This window comes from Ahaetulla prasina, chromosome 5 (assembly GCF_028640845.1).
Source record: "Ahaetulla prasina isolate Xishuangbanna chromosome 5, ASM2864084v1, whole genome shotgun sequence".
Taxonomy (NCBI): Eukaryota; Metazoa; Chordata; class Lepidosauria; order Squamata; family Colubridae; genus Ahaetulla; species Ahaetulla prasina.
Window position 1 is genome coordinate 29,835,887 of NC_080543.1, and position 15,559 is coordinate 29,851,445.

The following is a 15,559-nucleotide window of genomic DNA, read 5'->3' on the forward strand; positions in this document are numbered from 1 at the left end:
TTTTTTTCATAAGAATAACCCAGTTTCATAACCCATGCTTTGAAATTCTGTTGTTTTAACAAAACATAGATAAGATTAGCCACAATATTTTGATAGAAGACAAAACAGTAAAATCAAATTAATAAAAACGGAAGAAAAGGCTTTGAAATTTCTTCTCATGGCCATATAGGAGAGGAAAAGAGAGAATATAGAGGCATTAATCTGTTTCCTATCACAATAAATTACAGTGTACGATCCCAGAATGTAGTTTCTGATACTACTTGAAGTAAAAGCACAACTTGCTGGTTCTTACATTTCATGTCACAATTAACTTGTAGAAGTAATGCACACTGCATTCAGATAAAATAGATGAAATGTTAAAGTCATTCTGGTAATGTTAGCTTAATAAAAAGAAATGATGTAAGAGGAGATTCTGCATCACAGAGTTTAGTAAGACTCAGCATTTCAAGTCCTACAAGATAGATCATCATTACTAACTCCATTTTGCTTGGGAGTAAGAAAGAATGGCTTGCAACTGTGTTCATGGCAGTGGAAAAAATTATATCAGGGATAACTGATATAGAGGCTTATATTTTAGCAGCTCTGCTGCTCTAACTCATCATCAACCTAAAGACATTAAAACAAATGATGTAGAAACAGCATAAGATACTCATAATAGCTTCATATTGTTTTGTAACTCCTGATTTTTAGTTTCTGTTGCAAAGCATATTATGGAAAAATCCAAGCTGTCACCTTTTAATAATAACTCTCTCGTCTACTATTGTTTTTTTTTAGCAATTGGAATTGTGTCAAAGATTATATAAGCTGCACTTCCAGTTATTGTTACTTTTTCAGTCATACTGTAAACTCATCGGACAAGTGCATGAAGTTAGTACAATGCCAGAGGTATGTAGCAAGAAAAGAAGCATCTTTTCCTGGAGTAATTGCTGTATTCTTCTGATTAATGTTTATTTCTTTCACCAGATCAGGTGAATTTTAAGAGATCGGTACTGAACATTTAAATTTTGGTGGACAAGAATCATAATGGAAGAATAATTATGAAAAGTGAATAGGAGTGGAATTAAGTATTCTTTTTCCTCTGTCCACCCCCCCTCCCAGTTTTTTAACTGTGTAATGCCTATACTAGAAGTTATCCCCACATTTCCTATTACAGAATTACGGGAAAACTCTGGTGCCAATCACACTCCTATATTTTTATTGGGCCCTGAACATATTATGGTCTGCAGATTATGTGTTAAGCACTCTCTTTTAAAATTATAAATATAAAAAACTTTAGAACATTTTGTTGATTTTATGAAAATGTGTCATTTTAAGAAAACATTTCGATATTTCATTACATATACGTTTTGCTTCTCCTTTATTCAGAGAGAGAATTAAAGTTGGTATGCACATCATTCTCTACACCCCATTTTTCCCCACAGGAATGTTGAATAAAGTATTGGCAAAAAGCGATTAATGTAATATCCTTCCGTTGAATTTCATGGCTGAGGAAAGACTTCCCTACCCTAATAAGTGTCGTACCTTTGCGGCCTCTGACCCGGCGCAGATCTCAACCGGCCCCTTGGTTCTCCGAGGGGTTGAGGGAGATGAAACAGCGGAGAAGACGCCTAGAGAGTACCTGGAGGTCCAGCCGTTCCGAAGCTGACCGGACACTAGTTAGGTCTTATTCTAAGACCTACCTAGTGGCATTGAGGGAGGCGAAGCGTTCTTACGTTTCCACCCTCATTGCGTCGGCAGATAACCGCCCAGCCGCCCTGTTTCGGGTGACCCGTTCTCTCCTTCATCAGGAGGTGCGGGATGACCCTTTACAGGGACGTGCTGAGGAGTTTAGTGATTATCTATACGATAAAATCATTCAGCTCCGGGATGGTTTGGACCAAAATTGGGATGATCCAAGTGAGAGGGCGGAGTCGCGTCTTGTCGAGATTGTTTGGGATGAGTTTGACCCTGTGGCTCTCGAGGACGTGGACAAGTTGTTGGGTAGGCTGCACGCCACCACATGTTTACTGGACCCGTGCCCTTCCTGGCTGGTGCTGGCCACACAGGAGGTGACACGAGGCTGCCTCCGGGGGATTATTAATGCTTCCTTGTTGGAAGGAGTTTTCCCTGCCGCCTTGAAAGAGGCTGTAGTGAAACCCCTCCTCAAGAAGCCTTCCCTGGACCCAGCTATTTTAGGTAATTATCATCCGGTCTCCAACCTTCGCTTTGTTGCGAAGGTTGTAGAGAGTGTGGTGGCATGGCAGCTACCCCAATACCTGGATGAAGCTGTCTATCTAGACCCGTTCCAGTCCGGCTTCTGACCCGGATATAGCACGGAGACAGCTTTGGTTGCGTTGGTGGATGATCTCTGGAGGGACAGAGACAGGGGTTGTTCCTCTGCCCTGGTCCTATTAGATCTCTCAGCGGCTTTTGATACCATCGACCATGGTATCTTGCTGCACCGGTTGGAGGGTCTGGGAGTGGGAGGCACCGTTTACCGGTGGTTCTCCTCCTATCTCTCTGACCGGTCGCAGACGGTGTTGACAGGGGGGCAGAGGTCAACCGCGAGGCGCCTTACTTGTGGGGTGCCACAGGAGTCGATTCTCTCGCCTCTCCTGTTCAACATCTATATGAAGCCACTGGGTGAAATCATCAGTGGCTTTGGGGTGAGATACCAACTGTACGCTGATGACACGCAGCTGTACTTCTCCACCCCGGGCCACCCCAACGAAGCTGTTGAAGTGCTGTCCTGGTGCTTGGAAGCTGTACGGGTCTGGATGAGGAGAAACAGGCTCAAGCTCAATCCCTCCAAGACGTAGTGGCTGTGGATGCCGGCACCCCGATACAGTCAGCTGCAGCCGCAGCTGACTGTTAGGGGCGAATCATTGGCCCCAATGGAAAGGGTGTGCAACTTGGGTGTTCTCCTGAATGGACGGCTGTCGTTTGAAGATCATTTGACAGCCGTCTCCAGGAGAGCTTTTCACCAGGTTCGCCTGGTTCGCCAGTTCCGCCCCTTCCTTGATCGGGATGCCTTATGCACGGTCACTCATGCTCTTGTTACCTCTCGCTTGGATTATTGCAATGCTCTCTACATGGGGCTCCCCTTGAAGTGCACTTGGTGGCTTCAGTTAGTTCAGAATGCAGCTGCGCGGCTGATAGAGGGAGCCGCACGCGGCTCCCATGTAACACCACTCCTGCGCAGGCTGCACTGGCTGCCTGTGGTCTTTCGGGTGCACTTTAAGGTTTTGGTCACTACCTTTAAAGCGCTCCATGGCTTAGGGCCTGGGTACTTACGGGACCGCCTACTGTTACCTCACGCCTCCTACCGACCCGTATGCTCACACAGAGAGGGACTTCTTAGGGTGCCGTCCGCCAAGCAATGTCGGCTGGCGGCCCCCAGGGGAAGATCCTTCTCTGTGGGGGCTCCTACCCTCTGGAACGAACTTCCCCCTGGCTTGCGCCAATTGACCTTCGGACTTTTTGCCGCGAGTTGAAAACGTATTTATTTACTTGTGCGGGGCTGGCTTAAATTTTAAATTTTTTAAATTCTAAATTTTTAGATGAATTTTAAGGGGTTTTAGATTTTACATGTTTTTAAAATTCGGCCAATTATATAATAAGTTTTTAAATTTTGTTTTAATCGTACATTGTTATTGTTTTTATTCTGGCTGTAAACCGCCCTGAGTCCTTCGGGAGAAGGGCGGTATAAAAATCTAATAAATAATAATAATAATAAAAATAATAATTTTAATACTGAAACTATAGTATTACAGTAAGCTACATGTAGCATATAGTGGGGCTACTCTTAAATAGGCTTGTGGCATGGTTTTTAAAAAGCATAGCTCATCTAAATGCTATATATTTATTCTTCAAGTTATAATCCAACACTAATCATGGAATTATGAAATGGTATTTCATTACAGAATAATAGTATTTTGTTCCTTGGAATTAGTATTCTTGCCCTATTTTTGTCCAAAATGAAGCAGAACCTAGCCATCTAGAAGTGTAAAATGTAACCTGCAGGTTAGAATTGCTGATGAAGTGCCTTGACTTCAACCATCAAGGAATTGATGTTTAAATTGGAAATCATCTCAATACAGCCTTTTAAATTTAATAGTACTGGTATCAGTGGACCCAACTGATATATCATTACAGCCGTAAGCTTCAGTCTACAATAACATATTTGTTAATTATTGGCTTTCATGAAGTCGTAAAGCCAAAACCTGTGGTATCCCACCTGATTCTAAAAAGAAGAGAAAGAAGTTTGATGTCCTTTAACAACTTCATCTCATGAGATCTTTCAGATTTTTTAAAATTATTGATACAGTTTTCCCCATCTCAATTTATAGAGTAGGCTATATAAATAAGGTTAAAAATACAAGGGTAACAATACTGTGTAATCTGAGATTCATGATCCAGAAGTCATGGAGCTAAGCAGAGTCCACCCCTTGAAGCCACTCCCAGAAGTAGAAGCAGAACCACTGAAAAAGAATGCCTTTTACTCTGACTTTAGGTAGTCAGTTGAAAGGCATACCATGTTTAATGTGATTCACAACCCATTTATTCCAGTCTCACAAAATACAAACATGCAGTTGAAAGACAGTGTAGTTTAGTGGTTAAGATGTTAGACTAAGAATCAAGGAGCTGCAGGTTCTAATTCTTTCTCAGGCATGAAAACCAATTGGATAAGCTTGAGTTAGTCATTTTCTCACAGCCCCCAAACAATAACATTACACAGTGTAAGGGTCTGCAACAGGTCAGGTGAGGAACAAAACCCTTGTCATTATCATGCATCTTGTAAACTGGGCAAATGTAGCATAAAAGAAGTAGACTCTGTAGTCTGGACAGGCTAAAAAGAAATAAGATAGCATGAAGTAAAATAAATCTTATTTTAGAACAGTGGAGTTGAAGTGGAAGATAGAAATCTTATTTTACAACGGTGGGGTTGAAATGCATGATTAAATGCTTAGAGCATTTTATTCTGGCTAAAAAAATCTTCTTAATAAATCCATAAAGTTGGGTTCATATCCAAAGATTTGATTGAGTTTAATACAGTAAATAAAATTTTATTTTAATTAATATCTATTACATTTTTTAAAAAGCAATGAGTTTATGATAGTCTTTAATTTGTAAAACACCCTATATTCCTCCCCTGGTTTTAAAATCAAGACAAGATGTACCAAATATATATTTCAATGTATATTCTTAAATTAATTTTCATATGGATATTGTTCCTCCTAACTTAAATAATTCATCTGTCCTTGAATTTTGCATCTTTTATATGGGAGGGGAAAACGTATGTTGGTGAAAATTTTTGTTTTGTATGTTCACAACATACAAAGTTTTTTTTTCTTCCACAGCTGCTAAATATGTCACGAGAACTGAGTGAATTAAAGAAAAACCTTAAGGAAGCTAGTGCTGCCATTGCACTTGATCCATCGATTATAGAAAGTGATACCTCTGAACCCATGTTCACTTCTACAGAAATAGCTATTCAATTTATGCTAGAGTGTCTGAAAAACAATGAACTTGGAAAAGCTCTACACCAAATAAGAGAATGCAGGTACATTGGAATTAGATGACTAATGTATTATATTTCCCTATTTCCTCTGAAGAGCAGCTATCAAATACTGTATGTTTTTACTGAATAATACTGAATATTATTGCTGAATTTATACAGATGGATCCAGATTTAAGGGACTCATTTCAATCTAATAAATGAGAAATAATTAAAAATTCATCAGGTATCTCTATATATTTTTTAAAAATGTTATAATTTTGGAACGCAATCTATTATCAGTTTCCCTCGCTTAGAGAAATGAAGGTTCTGTATTGAAATGGGAAAAAAACCCTGTCTTGATCGCAAATTAAGTTTTGTATATTGAAAGGAACTAAGTTCTTGTATGTTATGCCAACTTAGTGGTGAACATACTGTTTTTGTCCAGCTTTGCTGGCTGAGGGACTCTGGGAGTTGAAGTCCACAAGTCTTAAAGGGACCAAGGTTGGAGACCCCTGATCTATGGCTTGCTTTTCAAGCTTCTTTTGCATGGAATATATGCATGAGATAGCAACAAAAGCAAAAACAAAAAAACAACCCAGCATATCTGTTTGCTTTGTCAGAAACATTATCTTGTAAAACCCAATGGGTTCAAGCAAATAAAAAAGAGAACCTGCTTAATACAAAGAGCCAGGAGTTTTAAAGTTACTTTGCTAGCTGATAATGTAGCTTCCTTCTCTTTCTTCAAAAGAGAGAGACAAACCTTAAAGAGGAATCTTCTTAAATGCATTGCAGTGCATATTGTAATTAATACCTTTGCACTTGAAGGCTTTTTCCCTTCATTTTGTGATATCTGTAACACTGTTTTTTACCTTTTTACATGTGTAGCCACAGAAATAAAGAAATGAGATTTCATTTGCATTAAACAGCATTTCAGTAGCATATCCTGTGCTTTTGTTTCATTGCAGGAATTTGTGGCCGAATGACATTTTTGGAAGCAGTTCGGATGATGAAGTCCAGACTCTACTGAATATTTACTTCCGGCACCAAACACTAGGGCAATCTGGCACTTATGCATTGGTAGGCTCTAACCAAAGCCTGACTGAAATCTGTACGAAACTAATGGAGCTGAACATAGAAATCCGGGACATGATCCGGCGAGCTCAAAGCTACCGAGTGATCAATTCTTTTCTTCCCGATTCCAGTGTTTCTGGCACGAGTCTCTGACAAAAGTTTGGTGCCCCCTACCTCTTTCAGGCTGGGATTGCTTCCATGCTGGGATGAGATGGTTCAGTGCATTTTCAGCTTTAGAAAGAGTTGGTCAAGTCATACTCAATGTTGTTACTTTTACAATATTTTCCAAGAAAAGTTGGGCAGTGTTTTCAGAGTGCAGTCATAATATAAGGACAAAGGTAGCATCAAATCCTTTATTCTGAACTACACACCCAAATGACTTTCACAGGGCAACTGCAATTCACTACTGAAGAAGTGACTTCCTTACATACCAAAGACTACTACACTGAGCAAGACTTCCTTTCTAGAAAATAGTTTTAGATATCAAAAGTGCAATCTCTCCTTCACTTGAGGATTTTTTTTTTAGTTTTGTACATTTATTCCTTTGACCAAGTTATTAAAAACAGGCAGAATGAAGCTAGCGACAGGATACTGAAAGACTGTCACTGTGAAAGCTGAGAGCCTCTGTATATGAAAGTTGTTGTAAAGGACTACAAATGTGCACTGTATTTAAATATGATTACTGTATCTTCTAAATAGAGAAAAAATAAGCTGCTATGAATACATTTGTTGATGTTGCTAGGCTACTGTCTTGGAAGGTACTAAATCCTATTTCAAGAGGTCTGTTATTAAGACCCAAGTACCTATGAATGGACAAAGATTTTTTTAAAAAAAGATTTTGGCTGCTTTTTACTAGAGAGTTGCTTTTATGTATATTTATATTAAGAATGCTGGTCTGGCATAAGTTGTCATTTTGTAGAAAAATATCACGTCTGATTTAAGTTCTTTTGAACTGGTACATGCATCTTTTAATTTTAATGTACATTTGGATTTTAACACTGAAATCATTAAGTACAAATCAGATTTACTTTCTATTTTCAAGTGGGGGGTTGCTTATTAGTAATATATGTTCTTGTTTTCTGGCATATTTTTTTTTGCACTTACTGCTGTAAAGAGTTAAAATAAGTGCATGTAAGTTATTTGCACATTTGAGACACTTTTATTCCAACATTGTGTGTGTCGCTATTCACCCTGTAAATACATTTAAAGGTTTTTGTGAATTTTCTTTTAATATTTTGATCATTACAGATCTCAAGTATAAAAGACTATATATGTGTATGTGTACATACATGCAAACATCTATATACATACACATTAGCGTGTACATGTACTAAATTGTAATGAGTTTATGCTATAATATATATGGAAACAATTCTATAAGAATATTTTGAAATCAGGTTCTTTTGCAGTTGGGCTTGAATCAACATGTAAATTAGTCCAACTTTTATGTGCTCACTATGCATCCAAACATTAACCTGCACAAATTGATATAAATTGAACAAAGTCCCTTAAATTTAATGTATTCTTGCTCAACCCGCTCTCTCTAGCTAAGCTTTGTCAATCTGGCGTCTTCCAGAGATGTTGGGACCACTAACACCAGAATTTCTAACTAGAGAATATTCTGGGATTTACAGTCCAAACAAGTGGGAAAGGAACCAGGCTGAAAGGGCTTCTGCAAATATATGAAAATTGATAGACTTCTCTGTTCTCCCTTCCTCAAAACATTAATCTGAGCATATTTAAGAGAAGCAAGTATTAGTTTGAATTGTAATGGAAAAATCAAGCTGTAAGAAATATATTATGTTATGCAAAATGTAAGTGTACTTATTCTGTAACACCACGATTGAGCAGATGGGCTCTATAGGTGTGAACCTCTTCCTGTTGGATTATGCCGCCTTTATTATAGAAGCCAATTTAAAATTTTGTTTCCTAAAAATGATTCAAACAGGGATTCAATTCAGAGTATAAAATCAACATGTCATTTGCTAGGTATATATCTTGGTTTCTTTTTCCCTATTGAGTTGGAAGAGAGACTAGCTTTATGCTTAATGATTAAGGCCTACTACCATAATCATATGAATTTGGGGAGTATTAATGGGATATAAAATTATTTTTATTGCTTATAATCTTGTGTGGCAAGTCCGTGTCAGCTAACCCTCATGAAAGCTAACATGAAGTGCCTCTTTCACTGTGTGACTTGAGTGCTGCCCTACTCCCTTAGTTACTATTCTCTTTAGAGGAATGCTTTGTAAGAGATTAACAGATGTTTCTGAGTGTTAGTAAACCTAATATAATCAAAGTTCATGTTTCTTCTTCATTGTGCTACTTACCAGCTCTTGTATAGCACAGGCTTAAACCATCATTTTCTAAAATGAAATGTCAACCTACGCACATCTACGTATATCTAAGAACTATCGTAATCATGCTTAATTGAACTGTGTTTGCAACTTCAGAACATGGGTTGTTTTCAGTATAATTTTGCTATTTTTATCATCCAAAAACCACTGAAAATAAGATGGAAGCTTCATTTAACCATCTATTTCCACATCTCCTTGCTAAAATCCAACCGAAATTGGGGCAAACTCATTACACATGCAACTACTCAGGTTACTCTTTTTTTTTTTGTATCACTATATGAAATAGATATGAAAATCTCAATTGCTTAAGAAGAGTGTCTAAATCTTATCAAATTCTTCCTGTTTTACATTGGCTTGAAATTGCATATTTTGAGAGTAATGTCCCTCCTAGGATAAAAGTGCTAACATATTAACATGTTAATAGTTTAACATGTGCCACAAAATTCAAAGTAGCAGTTCATTAGCAATCTGTTGTTGTCTTACATTAATACAAAATACCGAAGTAAACTTAACTATAAATGTGCTCAGGTATTTTTTTAACAAGACAGACAGGCCAATTGATAATTCAGGAAATCTACGGTGCTTATTATTCCATTTAATGATTGTTACCCCATCATATAAATCTATTACATGTTCCATTTTCCTTCAGTGATTTAAGACTTACTTTCATGTGTCTTTATAGAATGCCATAGTAGACATGAAAGTATATTGCTCAATCTTCAACAAACTTCAATATGTTCAATTATATTGAGAATCCTGACACTATCACTGTTTCTACAAAAAGATTGCAGGAATATAGTATTGTTTGCAAGATTTCCTCTGGCATGTAACATCCCTCTAAGTTTTCCACTTTTTTCTAGTTAAGCATGTCAGCTCTCCCATCTCTTTTTAATGCTCATCAAGGGAAATACAATTTCATTAGAATTTAAGTTTTATTAATTAGGCAGTACAGTGATAAATTACAAATATATCTTAGCATTACAAACATCTTTAGTCCATTATCCATTGCCAGGTCAGAATCCTAAAGTCAAATCCATATTATGAAACAAAGTGCATAGCTAAATGCAACCTCAGCACACAAACTGCACAGATCAAACAATGTATTTGAAGCTGTAGGTGTTGTCGCAAGATAATCTTTTGCCTTTACAGCGGCCACATAGCTCTTGCCGATGGGGTCTCTTGAGGTCAATGTGCCTTTTTTTCTGGGGACAGGAGCAACGAGTCTTTGAACAGATCTTAGGATAACAAACTTGAATTAGTAGAAGAAATCAAAACCTATTCCAAAGTTTATTTTTCTTGTGATTATACTTAGTGATCTTCTAGAAATTTTGAACTATAAAAGATTTAAAATATTTTATTAACTAAGATACAAGTTAATCCTATTGCACAAATGTGCCACAGATGCCAAGTAACATTAAACAAAGATATGCTTTCAAAAGGATAAGCACCCTACACCCATGTTGAACCAGAATTAAGGAAAGTTTTAAAAATGGCCGAAACCTATAGTAACAACCATCCTCTGACGTTCTCTATCCAATTCTTCAGGTTAGTTTTGGTTATTAAGAACCGGGGTGTCAAACTCACAGCCTGTGGGCCACATGCATCACACACTGGCCACACCCACTGGTTTTAGCAAAAGGGGGGAAGTCATGATGCATCACATGACATGAGTTTGACACCTGAAGAACAAAGAAATGAAGCATCTGAATTATCCATATTTATTGGTGAACAGCAGATATTCATTAACTCTTCCCAAATATCTATTAAGTCCAACAGTATAATTTGACAAAAAGTTATTACATACAAATGTTATAATTTACCACAAATGTAAGTGCCTTATAGTTCAGATGCACCAAACTTCCAATTTCCATGGGTGGTCTGACCTAATATTCTGCCTATTGTATCCAAAATCTGCAAAATGATAGCCTTTCTGTAAGACGTTTCAAAATTCCACATTTATTGCCGCTATTTGTTGAGGTAGAGGAAGACAACTTTGGGAAGTCAATTTGTCTCTGAGAATTGTATCAATATTATTACAATATTATGGTTCAAATAGTTCTTTAATGCACTGCAAGTTTAAGCCAAAAGAGAAAAAAAAGCCTCCAATTTTTAAAATGTGTTAATAGAAGTTGCTGAATATCAAGTCTTACTTACATGGCATTGAATTGCTTCTACTTTATAGGGATTAAAGCTCTTTTGGCACTTGCGACAAAGCTGCTTAAAGTATACCTAAAAATGAAAATGGTACATTTGAGAGGGGAGAGCCTCAGAGGATCTTTAAAATGTAGCATCAAAAAATTATACTTTGAAACACAGCTGAACCAAAACTCTTTGTGCCAAACAGACATTAAAAGTTCTTATTCAGCTCATTTTATGATTTCCTATTAACATGGCAGGATTTAATCTAAAGCAAAAAAAAAAAAAAGTTTGTGTATCAAAATATAACTACAACTGATGTTAAGAAAAAGTGAACAAGAATATCATGAATCGTGAACCAGTAACATGCTGCCTTCCAGCATTTGCAGTTGGTCATCACTACAGTTAACTTACACTACAGTTAACACTACAGTTACATTGCACAAAAGCATCACTTTAGTTTGCACCGCTCATTCAATTAAAGCCTAAAAAGATTCTGCAAGTTTGAGACAGTTACATTTTCTAATGGGCAGTCCAGACATTGAATCCTTTTCTGAAATTTACACCTTAATAAGTAGAAGCATTTTTTCTAATGTTCCCTTAAACATACCTTATTGGTTCCAGAAATGCACCATACATAGGCACTTTCCCATCTGGTCTTACAGTCGTTGCAATGGAAATAGCCATATTTCTGTTCTAAGAACTGCAACGGAAAGTTGTTCATGAACAGTAAATACTAAGTTTGCTTTGCAAGATTCTTAAATCATAATTTTACTTTAATTCATTAACTAAAATAACATTTAAAAGCAGAGTTTTTAAATGCAGAAATTTGAGGAAAAAAATAATCCCATTCACCATATATTTACCTTTGTTCTGTAAGCATGAAAAAAAGGCATTGTCCAAATATTAAGATACAGTTATTTCTGGCCAAATACAGATTTGTTCTACTCCCACAGCCAAATATATCCATAAGAACTTTATACCCATTTCTCATTCAGCGTTCTCACACAATTACAGTACTATCCCAGAGAGAAAGGCTACTAACAGAAGGCTAAGTACTGAACTCAAAAAAGTGAACCCACAACCACAGGAGTACAAAAAAGGGTCTGTATTTAAGCAGATTCTATACAATCCTTAACCCCAACACCTCTCGAATATACTGTTAAACTCCATGCCTGTGTTGGGGGGAGGGTAGGACAGCAGAAACGTGACAAAGAAACATTATATCCTGGCTGTATTCGCACGTTCGCCATACACGTTGACTGGTTTGTTTAAATGTCAGGCCTTGTGGACTAGTGCAGCGTTTCTCAACCTCAGTTACTTTAAACGCAGGGGTCTCCAACCTTGGCAACTTTAAGAGTTGTGGACTTCAACTCCCAGAATTCTTCAGCCAGTAAAGGTTGGAGACCCCTGCTTTAACTCACAGAATTCCATTCCCAACTGGCTGGGGAATTCTGCGAGTTGAAGTAAACCCATCCTAAAGACGCTAAAGAGGTCGGGCTGAGCCAGGTATGCCAACGGTCCAGCTACCACCAAGTTCTTTTTTTTGAAAAACTCCCCTTCTGTCTTCCATCAAAGCGCGGCTGCCAGAGGCCGGGGGGGATTTCCAACCGAGTGCAGCGTCTGCGGAAAATCACCGCGCAGCTCACCTGGAAGGTGGTTCTTCTGCCCTCTTCGTCGAGGCGACTCCCGCCTTCCTCAGCCTCGCCTCCTTGTCCGACCTGCTGCTGGGCAGAGTATCCGACGGCGTGCCCCGGCAGCTCGTCCTCCGTTCCCGCCTTCTCTTCGGCAACGTCCTCCCCCTTCTCTACGGACGTTCCCTTTTCCTCGGACTCCTGGTTGAACTGAAACGAAGCCGGCCCTTCAGGGTGCGCCTTCGGTTTCTCCGCCGCTTCGGGCAAGGTGAAGAGGCGGCGACCGAGCACGGGCGAGTAGAAGCCTGGGAGCGGCGGCTCCCGGCTGAGCCGGCCTGAGGGGCTTTGAGGTCGGACGGCCTGGAGCGGCCGGGATCCGAGCGAACATTGCACCGCGGCGTCCGCCCGCGGGTTCACCTGAACGCCCACTTCTTTGGTGTTGGCTTTACGGAGCCGCGGGGTGAGGCCCGGGCTGACGTGAGACAGCAGCGCCTTTAGTTGCGCTCGCTTGTAAGTGTCCAAATAATCCGGCGAAGGCACCGGAGGAGTCGCGGAGGGGGCCGTGAGCATCCCTCGGTAGGGATTAGAGATGCCGCTGCACTTGCTTTGCTTCCAGCTCGGCTGCTTCTGCTTGGGCGGTAGCCTCGAGGCCACGTTGTGGCTTGGGGTAAAGCTGGTTCCATAACTTTGATAAACGCTATAAGGCGGATAAACGAAGCGGTCCATGCCGGGACAGGGAGCTTGGTTTAAGTGGCGGCTTCCTGCCTCCTTCGCTTTTATCGGCCCCAGGAGTGCCGGTTGCAACTGATGCTCATTAACTAGTGGCGAAAAGCAATAAACCCTCTTAATGAAGGAACAGTTGCACTGACTACGTCGCTTGTAAAGTGCGCTGGAAATTTACGCACCGGAGTTGTGCGAAGTTTTAACAGGTTTGGACCCACTAACAACAATACGCGTTCGCTTTATAAAGCGCTTCCGCTAAATGTTTGCAACCAAGAACCAATCATTCATGATGGATCGGATAGGTTTTGGATTGAGTTGGTTGTAATCGGAAAGATGAAACTACAACAGGATTCAGCAGATCTTTTGAAGATAAAGGGTTACTTTACCGAAAATTCAGTTGTACCAAAATATCAGGGAGTGGAAACATTTACTCCAAAGGAGTACATTGATATCAACTGAATTTTGGAGATGCAATCCAGTAAACATCTAACATTGGCCCAGTTGCAGTACAGCATCCTGTTCTTTACAAACCTAGTTATCCAAACAGCACTGGTTCTCATGGTCAAAATGTGAGTTAGTGTGCTTTGGAAATCCAAACAATAGAATTAAATTATTTAATTATGTTCTGTGAATCCTGGCAATTTGACTCAGTGCAGTAAAACTAAGGTCCTCTGTTTGTCTGAATACAACTAATCCCCCATTTGTCAGAAAGCAACCTGGCTAGATTGGTTAGCACTAACCTCTCTGGATGGTTCTGTTAGTCTTTTAAACAAGTTAAGCATAATTCAAGTAGCATTGGTTTGTTTCCTTTCATGTGTATTTTTATTTTTAATACTTTTTGTGGGATATATGGATGTTGTAAAAGGCTTTGTGGAATTTTATGATTGACATATTGCTTAGTAATATGTTAACTTTATATTTAACTGTATAAATTTAAAAAAGCTTTAAAAACATACAATGATGAAGCATAGAGGGGCCTCTGGTGGCTCAACAGACTAATGCAGCTGCTTGCAATTACTGCAAGTTCAAGGCCCACCAGGCCCAAGGTTGACTCAGCCTTCCATCCTTTATAAGGTAGGTAAAATGAGGACCCAGATTGTTGGGGGCAATAAAAGTTGACTTTGTATATAATATACAAATGGATGAGACTATTGCTTAACACAATGTAAGCCACCCTGAGTCTTCGGAGAAGGGCGGGATATAAATTCAAATTAAAAAATATATATTGTGGAGGCCACCACGTTGAAGATATAGGTCCCAACTCCTGATTTTACTGAAGAAATCATAATTGCTATGTTAATATAGTGTACTAACCCAGAATAAACCACTTAATGGCTCATTGTTCATGCAATACACTAACTCTTAATGTGATGTTTGGTTTTAGCTTAAATGTTGCAATTTATTAACTAGGTTTATGGTGCAGAATGTTTTAATATGTGTAATGGCTTCAGACTCTACACAATATGTAAAATAAAATCATACTGTGTCTTAGCATAATCTGTAAGAATCCAATTTGTTACATGAACATAAAAATGTGTGTGTGTTTATATGCAAACTCATCCAGATTCAAGCCGAAAAGCATACCAGTGACTTTGAATTAGTCATGCACAGTATAACCAACTTCAGAGTGTCTAGAAATTTTCAATCATCCAGGTCATAGTTGTTCCAAAGGTGCTTTTCCAAAAGGCAACTGGACTTTCTTGGGGGGTTTTCCCTTGAAAACATTTGGCTTCTCATCCAAGAAGCTTCTTCAGAACTGAAGCAAAATGCTTTTAAGAAAAAATCAAGAAAGTTCAATTGCCTTTTGGAAAAGCATCCTCTGGATGTGGGGAGAAACTAGAGAAGGGAGTGCTTTCTATGTCTCCTTGAACTCCTGGAAGAAAGGCAGAATATAAATAGCAAATCAGTTAATTGTGTAAAACGTAAACTTTTTTTGTCACAAGAGATTTTCAGGATCAGATTCTCGTTGTATCTAATGTATGGTAACTAAAAGAAGTGAACATATTTCAGTGGGATAATTTGCAGGGTTTTTTGTGGGGGGGAAGGATCTTAACAGCTCCTGAGAGAAAAATGAAACTATGTGCCTGTCTTTGAACTATCAAAATCCCGTGGTTTGTGGCATACTTTTTAAGTATTGCATATAAACCTACTTAAACTCG

General features: G+C 38.8%; 2 protein-coding genes across 10 annotated transcripts in view; one reads left to right on the forward strand and one right to left on the reverse strand.

The window, feature by feature from the left end:
* Positions 1-8,848, forward strand: part of FRY (FRY microtubule binding protein) — a 213,542-nt gene extending 204,694 nt beyond the window's left edge. For all 7 annotated transcript variants that reach the window (XM_058186780.1, XM_058186781.1, XM_058186775.1 and 4 more), the window contains 3 exons: positions 775-885; positions 5,340-5,542; positions 6,445-8,848. In XM_058186780.1, the coding sequence (XP_058042763.1) occupies positions 775-885; positions 5,340-5,542; positions 6,445-6,703 (573 nt within the window). In that variant the 3' untranslated portion in view covers positions 6,704-8,848. The remainder of the gene's footprint in view (positions 1-774; positions 886-5,339; positions 5,543-6,444) is intronic.
* Positions 8,849-9,808: 960 nt separating this feature from the next.
* On the reverse strand, positions 9,809-15,133 carry ZAR1L (zygote arrest 1 like). 3 transcript variants are annotated; one of them, XM_058186630.1, is made up of 4 exons: positions 12,693-15,133; positions 11,654-11,746; positions 11,062-11,136; positions 9,809-10,142 (listed from the first exon to the last, which is right to left on the reverse strand). In XM_058186630.1, exons 1-4 carry the CDS (start codon positions 13,401-13,403, stop codon positions 9,999-10,001), a joined length of 1,023 nt encoding a protein of 340 aa, XP_058042613.1. In that variant the 5' UTR covers positions 13,404-15,133; the 3' UTR covers positions 9,809-9,998. The 3 variants fall into 3 exon arrangements, with proteins under 3 accessions (XP_058042613.1, XP_058042616.1, XP_058042614.1); XM_058186633.1 differs by lacking the exon at positions 11,654-11,746; XM_058186631.1 differs by lacking the exon at positions 11,062-11,136.
* Positions 15,134-15,559: the final 426 nt, after the last annotated feature.